This window comes from Eupeodes corollae, chromosome 1 (assembly GCF_945859685.1).
Source record: "Eupeodes corollae chromosome 1, idEupCoro1.1, whole genome shotgun sequence".
Taxonomy (NCBI): Eukaryota; Metazoa; Arthropoda; class Insecta; order Diptera; family Syrphidae; genus Eupeodes; species Eupeodes corollae.
This window is the reverse complement of record NC_079147.1, coordinates 199,854,975-199,869,824: the sequence shown is the minus strand read 5'-3', so window position 1 is coordinate 199,869,824 and position 14,850 is coordinate 199,854,975. Positions and strand designations below refer to the sequence as shown.

Below are 14,850 nucleotides of genomic sequence, written 5' to 3'. Positions count from 1 at the left end.
ATGAGATCGAAATCAAAGTTGTAACGGTCTTGAAGAAGAAATACGTTAGAATTCAATCGAGTTCCAATTTATGAATACACCGAGTTCTTGAGACTAAAACTTTTTGAAGGACTTGGCCGTTATAGTTTTTACTTTTATTAGTATATTAAGGGGCCAAACCGTTTTGTATGTGAAATGAAAAATATGTTTATTAATATCTTAAAATTTGGAGTCGTCATAAAAAGACCGTGTTCTGGTTTTTAAAATAGTCGTATTTTAATTACATCAATTTGTATCCAATCAAAAACATCCTACGTCATCGTAGGGAAAATATACTGAAGATTACTCGGTTCCAAATTCAATTCTATCTTATTGCTCTTTGAGTTATATAACGCCAGCAAAACTGGAAAACTCTCACTACAAGAGATACCCGCTTAAATATTCAAACAGGGCATTTATACCGGTTTTCCATTCCTAGAGTATTAGATGTACGGCTTTGTAATTTTCAAAAGAAATGTTAAAAGTTTGATGTGTAATACATTTTGGAAATAACCCATTTCCGAAAATGCTAAGAAACAAAAATTAAACTAAATATAAGTTTCAAAAATTGAAATGATGTAAAAACTTTTACAAAAGCAACTCAAGTTTGTTCAAAATATTCATTTTGCAATTTTTTCAAGATCTCGAACCAACATTTGCCCAAATTCATACAAATAAATAATTACTGTTTCTTTCAGACTGATTTTGTTTGGTAAATTTTAAAATACCTTTGGGTTATTTTTTGCTTATTTTCATACGATCTGAAACCAAACCGATGTTTTAGAATATTGAAGTAAAATTACTTACTTTTTTCAAAGTACTGCGTCTTTAGATGAATTAACAGATTCTTAAATATAAACTTTTGTAAGGAAAGGTATGTGCTTTTCAAACTAGTAGTATAAGAACCATGGGGCCGTTCTATCTCAAATTTTACTTGCACACCAGAATGGTTAAGAGTTGCAAGTCACGATACCCTAGTTCTAAACGAGCTGTACCCGCACCAATTAAGTTAATACAGACCTTTCAAAAAAAGCTGAAGGACTAATATGTTAACATTCACATTTTGTAATTACACTTAAAAACAATAATAAATAGTGATATTATATAAATCTTCTCATAAGTTATAAGTTTTTCTCGCATTTGTGAAAAGATCAATTTATAAAAATCAAAATAGAAAGTTGTGTAAACGTTTCTCAAGTATGTTTTCGGATTTAGAAACCGAAATACCGCATCAATCATTGGCTCACTGATACAGTGCACAACAAAAAAGAATGGTCCTGAAAAATTTTGGAACTATTGTATTTTAAATTTATTTTAATGAATTTATTGTTTTTAGGTCAACTTTAATCAAAATTAGGCTCTCTTCAAGGAGTAGGAAATGATGGTGACTGAATGAGAGATAGAATGCTGGAAATTTGTTCGTAATTTAATTTTGGTGTTCTAACATTGTGTAAAAAGTCTTCTAAAAAATGATGTCCGCGGCGTAGTTATGGACCGCAAAGAGTCGCAAAAGCCATTTTTACTTACATATAGGAACTATATGGCAAGTTTTGCATTCGTGCAAAATTTCAAACTCGAGATTTTAATCAAACATGATATTACGATGGTAGAGAGGTCGAAAAAAATGGGTCCAGCGATTCCATCCGGTCTGTTTTGTCTCTCTATCCACGCTCCTACAGCCTAAACCATTGGGTCGATTGAGTTTAAACTTGGAAGTTAAGGTTTTGAGCAGATTTGCGTCAGGCATTTTTTTTAAGATCAAAACAGTGGCCTTCATACATTTTTTGATCAAAAAATAAAAATTAGAATTTTCTCAAAAACAAACCGATACATTTTTTTAAAATTTTCTCTTAAATTTTGTTTTTTAACTTTGCTTTTTTTAGTAAGAAAAACATATTTTTGTATTGCTCAGGAAAGGTACCGCTCATAGAACCATTATTTTGTTTTTTTAATTTTCTCAGCAACTTATGAACTGATAACAATAATTTGTTTTTGAATAAGATCTTATATTGCCTTAACAATATTTGATTATCCAAAACGCAATTTTTTATTGTTTGCATTTAAAAAAAAAATATTTATTTTTTTTTTTCAAAATTCTGTATCTCAAAAACGGGTCAACATTTTTTACGAAATTCAAATTTAGGGCGTATATTTACAATTAATAAACAACTGCATACCAAAACTATTTTTATAACAAAATTGAAAAATTTTATGTATAAAAAAACCGCTCTAACGATTTAAAAAAAAAAAAAATTGAAAAATCTAGGGTTTTTTGATTTATAAAATGGCATTTAAATATTTGAAAACAAACTTATTTTAAAAAGGTAAAATTTTGAATCTTAAAATAGTTTTTTTTTTAAATTATTTCAACTGTTCTTGAGCCTTAAAGAGAGCATTATTTTGACGAAATTCTAATTACATTCTTATCTTTTATCCAAATTAATGCATTTGGTACATATTTATGTATTTTTATAACAATAACTATTGTAAATACCAAAGATGGCCGTGCGTGTAGTGCCACTGTATATGATATATTTAATGAACAACTTTTTCTAAACTGTATATCAAGAAGTATTATTATCTGGGTAGCTTTGTATATGTGATTTTAAAATATTATTCTTTACAAATAAGGTTGTTTCACACATATTTTATTTATGATGCGTTCGTGAGGCGTATAATTTTGAATCAAAACTATTTAAAGCAAAAATGCGATCTGGATCGATTTTGTTGTTTGTAGAGAAGTCGAAAAGTGGCTCCCCCTTTCCGTCCGTTTGTCTGCCTGTTCTCGACCCTACAGCCAAAGCCATTGCTTCCATTGATATCAAACTTGGCAGTAAACCTTTTAAGGAAATTTGCGTTGGGCGTTTTTTAAATTTATAGTTCCTTTAAAAAGCAAAGATCGAAAATTGGACTTTCTTGAAAACTAACCCATTGATTTGCATTACATTACATATGTCAAAAACGGGTCAATGTTTTTTAACGAAAATTTAATGTAAAACGTTTATTAATAAGCTCTATACGAAACTTTATATTGAAGAATTTTTAAATTCATTTAAAAACAAAACCGCTCTAACGATGTTTGAAGCAAAAATTCAATAAAACAAGATTCATTTAATTTTTTGAAAGGCATTCAAATTTTTTAAGACAAACTTGTTTTATTGGTAAATTTTAAAATATAAGTTATATTTATAAACAGAATCGTTAGATACCGGATCAAGTTCACCCAGTCATGCAATTTATTTTAGGAAAATTTGTAGAAAGAAAAATGTATATTTCCTTTAACATATTGATATTATATTCCATTCCATAAATATAAAATATTGTTGTTAAGGACCACATGCAGAGTTCAAGGCTGTTGTATTCGAGTATTTCCCAGGCAAAATCAAAGGCTCTATTTGTTATGAGGTATCTTGTCCAGTTGAGACATGATGAGTTCTTTTGTGATGGGTTTTACCCAAACAGTTTTTGACATGCTTTAAGTTACTAAACAAATTGGTAATAATTGTTCTTGGAACCGACTATCTTGAGAAAAACAATGATATTGACTAACGAGTAGAAACTTAAAGAATTTATCACTGCCGGTCGCTAATTTTCCTTGTTATTTAAAAAAATATGCAGCAAGCAACAGAAACCAATACGGATAGATAAAGTCTAGATAGAAGTTAAAAACTTTTTCATATGTAGATCTGATTTCTGTTTACTTTGAAAAATGTTAACTCCTTTAATCACCACAATCTTTTAAATCAAACTAACATAACAAATCATAATAAAACAACCATCAGTTCTTCGAAATTATTTTTTCTCAAAATATTAAAGTCATACAAAACTACTACATTCGTAGGTATGTTCATAGTTCTACAAATTTTCACTAATAAATGAATTTGCTTAAAGCAACTTCATAAATACTCAGGCTTAGGCCCAGTCAGCCATAAGGTTTCCAAAAAGGTTAAATCCAATCAAAATCTCATATATCAAATGAAGTAAACCCACTACAGCATAATACCATTTCCAACCTATACCAAGAACAATGGAAAATTCCAAAACTGTGTGCAATGTGATGAAAATGCATCACTCATCTGAAACTTTTTCTCCCATGATGTACTCATTTTATGTACATACTCATGTATGTAGGATCATCCAGTCATCATTAGTTTATTTTCTGTGGTAATAATTCAAAAACCCAAAATTCTAGCCCTGACCTTTTGCTGATGGTGTGTTGACTAAACATACACAAGGACACGACCACTCATAATAATATTTGACTTCACCTTTACCTATGATGAAGGGTGTTCGAACCAACGACGGGGACGTCGAAGGTATGCCATTGCTAACTCGTCCCAAACCCCTTTATAAACAACAAACAATAAGGCTAAAATGAAGATGGAATTTCTCTCTCTTTGGAACTTTCGAAAATTGACATCATGAACATGTCATGGTACTTTCAATTAAAATTCAACCAATCATTGTGGAAACCCATACCTGTGATGATGATGATGTTGATGCAGCATCCAGGAAATCCCTAATCAATCAATTCTAATTACATACAACGCGCTTAAATGGATTTCCAATACTTTCATGAACTTTTCCTCAAAATAAAAATAAATGAACATGTCCTCAAATATAAAGAAAGACGAAAAAATAAATCCAAAAACTGTCGAAAATTGAAAAATAAAATAATTTGCATATTCAGACAGGGAGAAAATCGATTCCGTTTCTGATGACAAAATGGAAAAACTTTATAGGATAAGAGAAAAAGAAGAAGTCCATGACGAAGAATAGGAAAGGAAAGAAAGAGAATGTGAGATCAGAAGCAGGGGAGTGGTAACCGTGGTGAAGGTTTGATGCGAGAAAATTGCAAAGACGAAAAAAAAATAGAAGAAAACAATCCACGTCAAAGTATCACCAAAAACATTGTTGTCCTTCAAATACAGACTGTCTCCACTTCTTCATCAGCATCCTCTTGCTGTTTCCACTTCTTCTTCATCAGCACCCTCTTTCTCCGTGTCTAGTACAGGTGTTGTTGCATGCGGATTCGGAGTTTGGTGTTGAATTACATGAATTTTTTTTCTTTCGTTGTATATTTCCTGCATGTTGTTGGCGTCGTTTCAATACAATCTTTCAAACTTTCTTCTTGAAAGAAAGAATGAAGTCAAAAATGTGGAACCTTCGACTCTTATTATCTTAGATGCAGGATCACAGGTCCGCTCCGAACTGAGATACCCTTTTCTAAGTAGTTAAATTGTTGCGAATTTGAGAATTTTAAATTACTTTATTACAGATTTTAGCATAACAATAAATTCCATAGTTAATAAAAGGGAGGGGGTTTCAATACTCCCCTTTCCAATTTTTTTTGTCATATTGTATATTGATTTTTATTTTCATTTACGATTATTTATATTACTGAACGTTTTATATGATATTTTTTATAATTACGCCCGTTGATCCGCATACTACCTATTTAAGAAGAAAAAGCTGGGATGCGACCCACACTGATAACTTCCCATCCCGTCTGTCGATTTGTCTTGCTTAAAAGTTTGTCTATAATTATGTACTCGTATCAATTTTTAGCAAATTTGGGTACTATTTTTTGTAGATTTTATTTTTTTATGAAAAGACCGACTGTTGGATTTTTATATACAAATTACTGAATATCGAAAACAATATTTTCTGTGAAATAAAATAAGTTCGAAGCAAATATTTTTAATTTTTGAAAAACTATTTGAGTCGAAAGTAAATTTTTACCAAGTTTAAGAATTTTTTTTTTTTAGTTTAATTTTTTGTAAAAAAACTGTCAGTTCGAATTTTTTCAAAATTGATCGAATGTTGAAAACAATATTTCTTATAAGATTAAATTAGTTTGAAGCCAGTATTTCAAATTTTTGAAAAGATATTTGAGACGAAAATCAGTTTTTACCAACTTTTGTTAATTTTTTGTAAGAAAACTGGCAATTAGATTTTTTTCAAAATTTTACTGAATGTTGACAACAATATTTTTTCAAAGATAAAAGTAAATTTAACCCAATATCTCAAAGTTTTGAAAAGATATTTGAGTCAAAAATCAATTTTTACCAACTTTTATTAATTTTTTTTGTAGGTTTTTATTTTTTGTAAAAATACTGTCTATTCGATTTTTCTGAACAATTTTCAGAATGATGAAAACAATATTTCTTATAAGATAAAATAAATTTGAAGCCTAAATTTCAAGTTTTTGAAAAAAAATTTGAATCGATATTCAATTTTTACTATTTAGAGTCCTGTCCCAAATCTCCTTCTTCTTTATTTTTCTTGCATAATATGGAAACTTATAATATTTTTAAAAATATTTGTGTAAATTCGAGATCACATATGTCAATAGATTTTGAAGGCACCTATTATTGAAGACCTGCATTTTCCTTGTAATCGGTGGTATTATTTTCCCGGTGCTGCAACCTAATATGCAGTACTGATTCAACGTTTAAGCGACACAGTCCAAGTTTTCCCTTCAAGTTGAGAGAGTTGTTCCTCCAAACATTGGATAACATCCAGAAAGCAGCCTTAGATTTCCCGATGCGGCTAACTATATCTCGTTCGGTTCCACCTTGGATGCTTCAATAGAGACCATACTTCCAAGATACTTATCACTCTTTACTTTTTCTACTGGTCGTTGAGCACTATTTACCAGAGAGGATGAGTGGGAGGTTCCGAGAATGAACATCTTAGTTTTTCCCGTGTTGATTTTCAGCCCCACGATTTCTGCTTCTTTCTTTTAATTCTTGTTGCCATTTGTTTAAGATCCATGATCCTCACTCTTAGCCTAGTCTGGATATAATAGCTATGTTGTCAGAGCCCAATGTTTTTCTTCGTTTTTTGTTAAGGCCGACCGCAGCATATGATCACCAATAAGAAACAAATACGTAACAGTATTCAGCCCTTTCTGACTCCAAATTGGACTTAAAAATTCTCTGGCATTTAGACCCATCATTAGTACCATTTATAATCGAGATGAGGTTTCCCCGAATATCCCTCCTCGGCAAAGCAAGCTAGAGGAACTCAATGTTGATGCTGTCAACAGCCTTCTAAAAATCAATTAACATCATTTTCACTTTTGAACAAAACGAATGTGTATTCCATAAAATAGAAATGAGGATTTTAAATGTGACGATCCTGAAAAATAACCGCTTTTATTTTTAGACAAAAGCGTCGCGTCGTCAATCCAAAACCTAAGAGGTTAAGGCCGAGTTTTTTTGTCATTTTACTTCCACCGATCAACTCTTTTATGGTGTCCTTGAAAACAAAAAAACACCCTCTTTACATAAAAATCAAAGACTGAAAAAATTATTAATTGGTAAACTTAACGAAGAAATGTTTATGGGTTCAAAAAACTTTGTTTGATTTGCAGGTGTCATTATGCTGACAGGGGAATATTCATTCAGCGCCATAGTGAGTCTAATTGATTTGCCTAAGGTATTTTTTCTATTTAAAACTTCCAGACTGCAGCAAGGGGTCGTTCAGTGGGGTGGGGGACTAGATTTCGTTCATTTATAACAATAACGTGTTGGATAATAAGCGAAAAAGCTTTATCCTGCTTACTATAGAGAAAATCCAGTTAGTTAATCAAAAAGGTTACTTATTTAGACTGGATAAAATGAGGAGACTGCGGAAGCGGGGGCAGCGGTGGACGCAGAGGGAGTGCAAGTAGTGCAAGTGAAGAGACTCGTAACAAAACATTGAAACCGGAGCAGGGGCAGAGGCATCATGACTCGCAGGACCAGAAATCAGAAAGCTATATATGATGTAGGTGTTGGTATGTAGTGCTGTATAGATAGAAAGGATAAATATAGGAAGCGAGCATAAACTCCCAAACACAAGCATCAACTCCATTGCCGTGTGCCATGAATAATCAAACGGAAAGGGATCAGAAATTACGCGAGATAGCAAAGGACGGACGGACGGACGGACGGAACGCTGTTAATTGCCTTTTGTCCTCTGGCTAATGGGTTTGGCCGTCAGCTTGTATAAAGCCCGTAAATGAATGCTTGAGGATAATCCTATATCCTGTACGAGTGAGTGTATACTCGTATATCGTGGGTTTGTTGGTTTCATTTGGTTTGGTTTGTTTTGTTGGTCGTTCATCGGTATAGCGGCGCGGTGTGAGCATTTTATTTTCGAATCAAATTTGAACTTTTGTGTGTGAAAAGTTCCTTCATACCATAACCGACCAACCGACTTACCCACCAACAGTATACGAGTAGAAACCTACTATAGGTACAGGAGGAGGAAGAGGCTGAAGAGACATTGGTGTAAGGATTGTTTGTGTATATTTTGTGTGAATGCGGAGAGTTTCGAAATTATTAAATGCAATTTACCACCACCACCCAGCAGATACTTATCGTGTGATACCATTAAGAGAGACACAATGCAGTCATTTTCTCACTCTCAACCAAACGAGCTTCTACCCCATTTCCTCCTTCCCCCCTTCCGTTCGTCATCTCAGTTTGCTTATCGAAAATATCAGTGTTCTATATTATGGTGGTCGTCCTTTGGTCCTTAACATCATCTGTAGGTATAAGGACGAAGAAAAAAACAACATATGTTCTACTAAAATGAGCTACCGGATGCTCCTACATATGAACCATTACTATATATGTAGTATTCCCCCTCCCCTCCCAACCTTTCTTGTTGATGACAAAGATTGTTGACATTTTTGTAATTTTTCTGACATTTTATGTTATTTGTGGGAAAAGGTGAAATTCTGAAAAGAAAAGACATCGCATCGGGACAAAACACCACACATAAACGACACATACTACGTTTACCTACATATATGCAGGTACATTTCATATACATTTACTTTTACTATGATGTCGCCGGAAATATATATGTGCATTTGACACTTTGATTAAGCGGAAATGGGATTTTCGATCTATAAAAGGAGTTGAATATTGTGCATTGGGTATAACAAAAAAAAAGACGCCAAAAATATAACAGCTATAACGATTATTTGTTGGTCAAAGGATGTAGTGTTTTTTGTTCTTGTCTAAGGGACTAAATCATTCAAGAAAAAGAAGAGACTGACCTAGGTCGTCATTTCTTATTTTGTATTGAATGGTTTTGTAATTTTTTCAAATGTCTGACTTTAATGTAATAATGTCGAAGAAAATTTTGTATATTTTTACTTCACTTTCATATTGAATTTATTCAAGGATATACCGAAGTAAATGAGACTAAGACAGTTAGTAAAATTTTTATTTACATATACTCGTATGTATGTATGTACGAATCAAAAAATCTCTTTGAAAAATAAAATTAATTCTAATAAATATAGAAACTTTTTGAATGTGTTAGAAAGTATAAAAAAATAGCAACACTACCTTAAAAATAATAAAAACTCTATTTTTTTTATAAAAAAATTATTTGTCTTAATAATTTCACTAATATTAAGTTGAATAGCCTTGGTTGGATATAACGGCTTTACATCGCCTGGTCAGAGAATTGATCAAGACTTGGCACCTTTGGACTGAAATACTCTCCCAAGACATCTTAACTGTATCCCAGAGTGGCTGATTGCTCGTTGGTTTAATTTGTGAGACAGATTTCTTCACGTCAGTAGATAAATTTTCAATGGGGTTTAGATCAGGCGATTGCGTTGTCCTCAAATTATTTTTGTGCCTTTCTGCTGGTATGTTTCGGGTCGTTATCCTGTTGGAAGACGCACAAAATCGGCATTTCCTCCTCAGCATAAGGGAGTATTTTATCCAATCTATTGGCCCAACTCCAGTGTATGAAAAGATACCCATACCATTATGCTTGCTCCCCCATGCTTTACAACTTTGGTTGTAAATTTGGGGTTATGTTCCGCTTTCGCTAGACCCCTTCCCTTGCCCCCAAACATCACGATTTTACTCTCGTCCGGTCGTAAGATGTTTTTCCCAGTTGGCCAATTTAAATGCTTTTTAGCAAAATTTAAACGATTTTCGCATGTTTTGCAGTCAAAAGAGGGACTTTTCGTGGACTGCTTGCCTTTAAATTGTTTTCCCTCAATCTAATTCGAACAGTATTCACGCATGCTGTTATATTTAATTCCTTTTTGAGCTCAGTTGCAGGCTTGAAGGGATTTTTCTGGCTTTCGCGAACAAGGCGTCTGATGGCATTAGTTGTCATTGCAGGTTTTTTATGCACTAGTTTCACCTCTTGGAGCATATATTATTGCGTTCCTTATCATTTTGTTGGAGCATCCCACTAAACGCCGAACTTTACTGTATGATTTACCTTCTGCAATAAGTTTTTGGATGAAAGCTCGTTTCTCGTGTGTGCAGTGTTTTCCGCTACCCATTTTCGTTTTTTTTAACTAAACTTTGTTTAGAAGTCTTACCTTGAAAAATAATAATGAAAATAGTATTTTTCTTGCGAAAACTCCAATCGGTGCTATTTTTTTACCGGCACTGTATGTAATTGTTTGGAAATTTAAATGCTTGTAATATTTTTGTAAAATTGAAGAGAACTGTAAACCTTGAAATTAAGGCAGCATAAAGACACAAAGATTGCAATTAAACCAAAAATCAATTTCATATGTGATTAAAATTAAAGTATTGGTCACTTTCCATGAACTGTATAGTAATGAAAATATATGAACTTTTATACAAATGGCCAATAATAGCAAATACTGCCTTGGCTGACAAATAGTTATTCGGAGTAATTGCAACGTTGGAAAGCTTAGTTCAAGACCATCATTTTCGACTATGGACACAGAATTCTAAAGACAGTGTATTATAAAACTACTCTTTCTCGTCTCTCCTTATTCAAATTTTTTTAAAGTGGTTTTCTTGGTTTTTGGTCACTCTTCTAAGCCAACTCTCATTGTTGAGGACGAACAAAATTGTCTTGTGTTGATCTTCCATTAGGTCCCATATATTTTGGCGAAATCTCCTTTGTGGCACAAATTTAGTTTTACAATTTCCTGCATATTTTTGCTCAATGTTGAAAGCAAAATATAACGAAGCCAAATTCTTCTCAAAAACTGACCAAAAAGCGGTAAGAAATAAAAATATAACAATGTCTATATTTGAAAATGCAAGATTTGATAATATCAATATCAAGTAGTAATCATTTAATAACTAAAATCAGGTGTTATTACAATTTGCTTCGATCTGATAAAAATAAGTTGATATTTAACCCTTGAAACGTTATAACTTTTCACGGAGGCTTTTTACTTAGATTTTTTGTCTTGGCTATTTTTTAAACATTTATGTTTTTGGTGTAATTTAAATTCTCTCACTCTTGATTATTAAATGTAAAGTTGTTGAAGTTTTTTTTTGTTGTGGTTTAAATTTTATAATTCTATAGGATTCATACATAAGTATTTAATATAGCTGATAATAGATTATGAAAAGTGGGCGAACACCACGCCCCTGGAGAATGTTAAAACTTAAAGTTTTTAGTTGTACATATGTACATATGAATGTAGGGCAAGACTTCTACTCTACTATACACGTTTCATTATTCTGCACGAATTTGAACTAATTTTAATTATGTTTGTGAAAACCACATCCCCTAAATTGATTATCTCAATTTTTGGTGCTTTGACTTTTTTTGCACATGGCCTTTTTTCGTCTGAAGTATTTCGTCCGACAGTTACGTTTTCGTTTTTCGATTTTTAAACTTTGTGTCTAATAAACTTTTACATATCAATATTTGGAGTTCTTAATGTAATTGATTTTGAAGTTAAAGAAAGGTTTAAACTGACTTAGTTTGTTCCTGCAAAAAATTAATAGTTCCAAAATTTGGCTTGAACAGTATATCTTGCTTTTTAACTTGTGACATATACTGACTAAATGGCAAGCATTGCATTCCCCATTCCTTCCGTCTGTTTGCATTTCTGTCTGTCCTCGCCACTTCAGCCTAATCGATTGGACCGATTGAGTTAAAACTGGAAATTAAGGCTTTCTACAATTGTTTGAAAATTGAAAATTCGAATTTTTTTGAAAACTAATTGATTGAGTTTTATTTAATTGTCTCTTAAATGAAAGTTAATATTGTTCTTAATACTTTAATATTTATTTTTGTAGACCTAGTAATAGTATGCAACTGATGATCCCAACTGTAGTATCAAGACGAAACGCCTTGAAGTGAATAATCATGAAAAATGTGTATGTTCTACATCATACTAAACGTTTGTTCTTAGAGATATTGAAAAACGAAGCATTTTTTCGCTAGGGCTAAATGTAACGACAAAACTATTTGAATATAAAATATTAAGAACTATGTCGGCTCTTTAAGATCTATTTTTTGAGAAAGTGTCGATCAGCTAGCAAAAATTAGCGATTTTTTGAAAATTTTAACGACTGCCCGCACGTGTTTACGTGATCCAATTGGGCTTAAACTTCGTCTATCTTAAAATATAAAAAAGCTGCACACGTTTTAGGGTTTTAAACGATTTATTTTAGTTTTTTTTTTCACACCACTGGATCGCACGAACTTGCACCTGTATACAAAAAACAAATATTTAAAAATAGTACCTATAATTTAAGATTTAAAAATATACCTAAAATAAGTTTATCTTAAAAAAATTGAATCATTTGATCTATAAAAAAAACTTAATTTTTAAAATTTTAAATTAATTTGTATATTCAAAATTGTTCAGTATTTGTTTAAAAATATTTTTAGCATGCCCTATGTGGCACATATTTATTCACATTTTGAATTTGATATTGGTAAAAAAACAGTTGACCCGTTTTCGAGGCATCGAATTTTGAAAAAAGTGACATTTTTGGTCATGAAATATTATTAAGACAATATAAAAGCCAGTTTGAAATACAAAATATTGAAATCGGGCAATAAGTAAATTTTAAAACAAAATTATGGTTCTACGGGTGGTACCCTTTTAGAGCAATACAAAGCATTTTTTTATTGAAGGAAGCCAAATTATTAAAAAAAAAATCAATCAGTTTGTTTTTGAAAAAATTCGAATTTTCGTTGTTTGACCAAAAACTTTGTACTTAGACTTTTGTTATTTTTAGTCTTACAAAAAGAAAAAAATGCAAACCTTATTTGACTAAGACCTAAATTTTCAATTTAAAGCCCTCTATTGACAGGCATGATTCTTCCATAGTAGTTTGAATATTGGAGCATAGGTTGGCAAGCATGTTGATTCTTAATTCTATTTACAACTTATGTCCGCCGGCAGACTATCAAGTCTCAAAGTTCATGTATATATATTTTCGTTTTTCTAATTTTAAGCCAGTTCAAAATTTCATGCAGTTTTATTCACTATCAAATATAATGACAATTCCTCTTTTGACATTAAACATAAGTACAGTCCGCAGGTGATTCTATTTAATTTTTTGTGTTAAAGCTTAAGATCTACGAAATTGAAATATATTATTATATTTTCTAAGAAATGACTGCCTCCAGCTCTCTACTTTCATTATAAAAATAATTTTTGGTGGTTGAGTGATTGAAAGAAAATAAGGAAAATGTTAATTTTCAGCAGCAGCTGGTGATCGACCTACCAACATTTTTATAAATGTGGATAAAAAGATACTTCCACTTTTATTTCATATCTGTTTGGGCCAAAAATCAAATTTTATATTTTTAAATTAATACCAGTTCGATACAAATTTAAATAGATAGACCTTAATCGCCAGTCTTCCAACGTCAGTAAATGATTTCCGCAATATTAATAACTTCAACTTATTATATTAAAGTACATACAATTGTTCTTACCTTAAATGTGTATAAAGATTTTAATACCTTTTTTACTGAACGTTTTTATGATAGTATCAAGTACGAAGATTGTCTTTTTGCCATTGACTAATTCAATATCAATATCGAAATAAAAAACAATTATCAAAAGACCTAAAGTAAATTATTGTGTTTCCCACACGTATGTCTCCAAATTTCCAATTTTAAATAAACTTCCAATGCAACTCCGAGTCACATTTCATCTAGCTCAGCACTCAATCTGTTTTTAAAATAAACGCCATAACAAAAAAGAACCTTTAATAAGTTTGTTGTAATTCGAACCCCTTTTGATATCTAAATTCTTGAAATAATCAAAACCAAAGCGAACACATTTTTTTGTTTTTCAATTTTCAAAATAATATTTATTGTTTTCGTATAAAAAAGAAACTACAACTAATTAAAATCATTTCCATCAATCAATTAAAGATTTTATGCTTCTCAATACAAATATTGTTGGTTATAGCCATAAATAGATGGCATTAGTAATTCCTGTGGAATACCTTGATTGTAGGCTTCTTGTGGGTAGGTATACCTTGGCACTTGCATGGAATAGGCTCCGGCATAGCTGGGCTTAGCTGGAGCTGGTGCTGGTGGTGCAGCACATGGCACAGGGGCTACACTCGACTGACAGCTAAACAAATAATTCTTGGGGCAGGGTGGAGCTTGAAGTTGTGCACCTCCATAAGCAGATTTTTTCCATCTAACCAATTCCTCGGGAGCCTTAAGTTGGCTTGCTGCAACCAAAGATTCCAAAATATTTTCAGGAACTGGTTCGTTCAAATATCCAGCTACAGAAGCCGAGGAAGTTACAGCAATTAAAGCGGCTGCTATGGAGATGAAGCAAATGAAAGACTGCATATTGGTAACTCGATTGCGTTAAAGTGTTAACTGATAGTTGTTGAACGATTTATAAGCAATTTATATCAATTGACCAATTCATGAGTCAATTAATGCAATGACTCAAGAATGAATAAAAATATGCTGAATAAACGATTTGCACCGAACTTTTACGTATTGAACTAAATAGGGGCAACAAAATTGCAAACAATGCTCAAATTATTGTAGGCCTCACTTTTGAACATGTGTAATGTGGCTTTAACATGTTTTTTTTAT

General features: G+C 31.9%; 1 protein-coding gene across 1 annotated transcript; it reads right to left on the bottom strand.

The window, feature by feature from the left end:
- Window positions 1–14,175: 14,175 nt before the first annotated feature.
- Window positions 14,176–14,595, bottom strand: LOC129948064 (vitelline membrane protein Vm26Aa-like). The gene has a single exon (XM_056058883.1). The coding sequence runs from the start codon at window positions 14,593–14,595 to the stop codon at window positions 14,176–14,178; it is 420 nt and encodes a 139-aa protein (XP_055914858.1).
- Between the last annotated feature and the right edge of the window lie 255 nt (window positions 14,596–14,850).

Bases quoted from the DNA above. Each gene is read 5' to 3' on its own strand.
- LOC129948064 (XM_056058883.1), bottom strand. From the start codon at position 14,595: ATGCAGTCTTTCATTTGCTTCATCTCCATAGCAGCCGCTTTAATTGCT.